Consider the following 5431-nt stretch of genomic DNA (forward strand, 5'->3'; position numbering starts at 1 on the left):
GTGACAAACATGTATGTGTTCCGATCACTCTATCACAGAAAAATAAGAGTTGTAGAAGACTCAAGACAGCCATAACATTATGATTTTTTACAAGTGTATGTACACTTTTGACCACAACTGTAGATGTCTGGTACCTTGTTCGGGTGCCTTGACCCATTTATTTCTACTGTGTAGTTCTGCTCACTTTAGTCCAGCTCAGTCCATAGATCTCTGATGGGTAACTTTTTTCTTTCTATAGTTTCTTCTTGTGCAAATGCTGCAAAGCTGCCTCTCTGACAGTCAATCTCACACATCTGCCACTCAGTACCTGTGTCTTACCTTAATACCTTTCCTGTCATAAGGCCCCTCTAGAAGTAGTGTTATCATTCTTCTATCTCCTATTAAGTGAGATCACATTGTACGATGTATTATTTATATGAACTGTTTCACATGAAACACTAGTACTGTACATACTATTCTCACAAAACTGTGATAACTGTGATTAAATTCAGTGTAAACAAATGCCATATGTTGCCACCCCTAAAAAAATTCCTGCCCCCCTCTTGCCACCCCATAAATATTTTTCTAGATCCGACCCTGGTTAGCAGGAAAGTTATGAGGGAGGAATTCAAAGTAATATTAAAACTTAAGAACGAGGAAGAACAAGATAACAGCCCCATTGCGGTGTCAAGAGAAATAAAAAGGAAAATTGGAGATTTTGAAATGGTAAAGATTTTAGAGATGGAAATCTATCGGTAGTCTGTAAAAATTATGAACAAAAGAATAAGGCTTTAGATGTGGATACTATCTGGGAAAAAAAAATAAAAAAAACTGCTGGAGAAAAAAATTATGGGAGAAAATAAATAAATTAGAGGAGTGATTTATGATACATCTAGATGATCTTGATAAGATTAAGAGAAGTATTGTAGGTAGAAACTGCATAACTAAAAGAGATTGTCAGAAACATAAATGGAAAAAAAAAGAAGGAAGCCTATCACTCCTCATTGAATTTGAGGAAAAAGTTGCCACAAAATAGGTTATCTCAGTTTTCAGGTCAGACCTTATATCCCTCCAGCACTTAATTGTTTCAAATGTCAAAGGTATGGACACAGCATCAGTTTGTAAAGGGAAGCAGAGATGTAAAAAATGTGAAGATCACAAGTTTGAAGAATGTAAAGAAGTACAAGAAAAAATTTGCAACTGTGGAGGGCAACATAGTTACTTATGGAGGATGTGAAGTAAGGAAGAAGGCAAAGGAAATTATACAGACTAAAATGACTAAGAACATAAGCTATGCAGAAGCAGTTAAAAATGTGAAGGAACAGAAAACGAGAGAGTGGAAAAATCAACAATTCAAATTCCAAAGCAAGACAGAGTAATAATAATACATTTTATTTGACAGCGCCTTTCTGGACACTCAAGGTCACTTTACAGAAAAAAAGGGAGTACAGTCGGAAGAAAATATCCCAATGTCAGTAGAAAAACTAATATCATCTGTAGAATATGTCATCAACTTTACTGACCAAGCCAAACATTAAACTGAGAAGATTAAAATAATAGTGAGAGGAGCTGAAAGGTTTTGGGGATTTAAAGAGGGATCATGGGAGAACATAAATAAAAAGTTGGAGGTAGATGGGAGACCAGGACCATCAAGTGAAACATGTAAATATTACAAAGGAATGCAAGAACTTTAATTGCTAACAGACAAAAACTTAAAGGTTATATTGATAGTCTTGAAGAACAACCAGAAATTATTTGTGTTCAGGAAACATGGTTAAAAACAACATTAGATGTTGTGTTCAAAGGATATAATACTGTAAGAAGAGATCGAGAGGAAGGAGGTGGAGAAGGATGTGTAATATTTTTAAAACAAGGGTTACAATATCACCTAGTAGGGAAAGGGAAATAAGTTGAATATACATAGTATTTAAGAAATGGGAAAAAGAAGGAAAATTGTGAATAATAAATTGGTATAATCCATGTAAAACATTATCAATTGAAAAAATGGAAGAGTTAACTGAATATTTGGAAGGGAAAGTAATTTGGCGTGGGGATTTTAATGCAAAAAGTACATTGTGGTGTAAATGTAATGATAAAAATTGACAAGTTATAGAAGAATTAATGAAAATAAAAAATCTTGTATTAATGATGGGAGGTGAACAAGAATTAATGTTAGGACAGGGATGGAATCAGTTATTGATTTAACAATTGTATCAAATGTGTTAGCTAGTATATGTGAGTGGTTCATTGATAAAAAATCAACAATAGGTAGTGATTACAATCCTATAACAAGATTTTATTTAAATAACAGGAATATAAAAGTCAATAAAAAACTTAATTTCAATAAGGCAGACTGGATTAAATTTAGAGGAGACGAAGTTTTAGATTGAGTCAAATGAACTTAGGACAAGTAGATATGAGGATGGATATAAATGTGTAAGATAATCATGGAAGCAGCAGATAATTCTACAAAGAAAACAGGGTGTAAAAATGATAAAATGGTACCATGGTGGACAAATGAATGTAAGGAAGCAATACAGTTAAGAAATACACCTTTTAAGGTAGTAAAATATAATCCAGTTTTTAAAAATTTTGTTGATTATAAAAGAAACCAAGCAATGGTAAGGAGAACTGTTAAGAATGCAAAAAGAGAATATTGGTGAAGTTTTTGTAGCACATTAGGGAAAGAAACAACGATAGAACATGTTTGGAAGATAATTAGAAAAATGAATACCATAAAGAGAGAGTTTGAAAATCCTATTTCAAAATAGATAATATAATAAAAGATGTAGATAAAGTTGAAATATTGGCAAGGACATTTAGTAAAATTCACAGCTCAAATAATATTAATGAAGAGGGAAGAAAAGGAAGAGAAAATACGAAACTTAAATATAAAGATTTATTGGAGAGTGTAGAAGAAACAAATAATTTATTGAATGCTGAGTTTACAAAAGCCGAATTAAAATATGCACTTAGGAAGACAAAAAAAAAATACAGCACCAGGTAAAGATCAAATTTGGTATAGAATGATAAGTCAACTTAGTGAAAAATCCAAAGATATAATATTGGAATTATATAATAAAATTTGGGAGGAGGGAAAATTATGGTCGAACTGGAAGAAATCGATTACAGTACCAATAGCTAAACCAGGAAATGATAACTGTAACCCAGAAAATTACAGACCAATAGCTTTAACATCAAATTTATGCAAAATAATGGACAACATGATTAATAACAGACTAGTATATTATTCAAATAATAAAGGATATATGTCAAAATATCAAAGCAGTTTTGGAAAAGGGAGGAGTACTAATGATCCAGCGCTACGTATAGAGCATGAAATTAGAAGAGCAAAAGTAAATAATATTTTTTATATATAAAAAGCACATGATATGATGTGGGTTGAGGGATTAACAATTAAATTAAACATGTTGGGTATTAAAGGGAAAATATTTAAAATGATTCAAGCTTTTTTAACAAATAGGAAAATACAAGTTAGAGTTGGTGAAGTGATCTCAGGGAAATATACAGTAGAAAATGGAACCCCGCAAGGGGAGTATTGTAAGTCCGTCACTGTTCTCAATTATGATAAATGATGTATTTAACGATATTGGAAAAGAAATGGGATGTTCACTTTTTGCAGATGATAAAGCTGTTTGGAAAAGAGGGAAAAATGTAGATTTCATTGTAAAGAAATTACAAGAGATTATTATTGAAATAGAGAAATGGGCGAAAACGAATTTCAGATGGATTAGTATACACAAAGGAAATGTTGGCAATATTATTAGCTTTACAATTGGTAGAAGACATAAAACCATGAAAAACAGTAATTTGTTCAGATTCAAGCTCGCTCTGCATTATTAAGTTTAAAATATAACCAGTCAGATAGTAGGATGGACATTCTATTAGAAAAATTTCGTACATTATTCTGAATTAAAAATATGGGTTTGATTGTTGTATCTGTGTGTGTTCCAGCACATATTGGAGTAGAAGGAAACTAGAGGGCAGATAAAATGGCAAAGAGAGCAAATCCAAATCCTATTAGTTTTACAGTTAAAACAAGTACATCGAAGGGAAAGAGTATTATTAAAAAAGAATAACTGATGGAAAATGGGGAAAAAAGGTGGGATGAAGAAAAAACAGGAAGGTGGTTTTATAAAATTCAGAAGATAGTAGGAAAAAGAAGAGATGGAAGACAAAATAGAAAGGAGGAGAGAGTGATAACAAGGTTAAGATTTGGGCATACAGGACTTAATTATACACTTTTCTAATTTCGAAAGCATACCACTGGCAAATGTGATTACTGTGGAAAATATGAAACATTAGAACATGTTAAATTCAAAAATATGAAGGCGAGAGAAGATATATGAGAGAGTTTGACTGTATTAAGAAAAAGATTAATTTATTAGATATTTTGAGGCAGAATTTGGGGAGTAAACATATAAAGATAATTATTCTATTTTTAAAGAAAAAATATTTAATAGAATTTGATTATACAGAGGGCGAATGTGTGTATGATATAGACGGGTAGAATGCAAAGTTATGTTTACCGAAAGAATTATTATTATTATTTTTTTTTTTTTTTGTTCCTTAGAAAGTTTTTATATGTTTATTAGTAGATAGTCCAATCAAACCACACTCCATACCATGAAGTGGCGGTAATGCTACTAAATGTTTGTTGCCAACCTCCAATAAATTCAACAAGAAGAAAAAGAAGATAGACATTTTCATATTAAATGTATTCTCTGTTTTATGTTTGCAGACATGTTTTCCCGCCATTGGAGGTTTGGTGCTGTCAGGTTCACCGATGTGGACCTCTTTGCAGACGGTTCAGAGTCCGGTGCAGAGACTCTTTCCCAGGCTATCAGAACCGCTGCCTCCGAGCAGCCGGACGCAGATGGCAGCGTGCTATTTGGCCAGCTGCGGGGCACTGTGGTTGGGCTCAGATATTACTCTGGTGTGGTGAGGAACACCTGTATTTATTAACGCCTTGTAGCTTCCCTCTTCTGTCCAGGCTCATTATCTACAATCAGTAGATCATTTGGTGCTATCCTAAAACATTTATTTGCTTTAAGATTTTATTTATAGTAAATAAGGGAAATTAGATGAATGTTACATGGACATTTCAGTAGTACTTTACCAGATCATAAAGTAGGTGTGTAGCCTCATAACATTTCTGAAAAAGTTGTATGTCAAAAAAGCTGGAATTTTTAAGGGCTTGGAAAAATTTTTATGGTTTAAATGGAATGTATGTAATGTAATGTAAAAAAAACTGTAAAAGTTGAGATATTTTAGAAATCTGGAGTATTTGGATGGTTTGTGTGATTAAGGATAATCAAGTAGTTGAACAATTTATACCTAGAAAACATGTTTCTCAAGATCAAAGAAAGGGTTCCGTTATAAATATTCTATTATTTAATGAAATACATATTTGTTACTAGTCTCATGTTAT

General features: G+C 32.3%; 1 protein-coding gene across 3 annotated transcripts in view; it reads left to right on the plus strand.

Moving 5' to 3' along the window:
- hltf (helicase-like transcription factor) overlaps positions 1–5431 on the plus strand; it is a 31901-nt gene that overhangs the window by 9236 nt on the left and 17234 nt on the right. For all 3 annotated transcript variants that reach the window (XM_015375304.1, XM_015375305.1, XM_015375303.1), the window contains exon 2: positions 4742–4941. In XM_015375304.1, coding sequence (XP_015230790.1) covers positions 4744–4941 — 198 coding nt within the window. In that variant the 5' untranslated portion in view covers positions 4742–4743. The remainder of the gene's footprint in view (positions 1–4741; positions 4942–5431) is intronic.

Source organism: Cyprinodon variegatus, unplaced genomic scaffold, assembly GCF_000732505.1.
Source record: "Cyprinodon variegatus isolate N-32 unplaced genomic scaffold, C_variegatus-1.0 Scaffold116, whole genome shotgun sequence".
NCBI classification, from domain to species: Eukaryota; Metazoa; Chordata; class Actinopteri; order Cyprinodontiformes; family Cyprinodontidae; genus Cyprinodon; species Cyprinodon variegatus.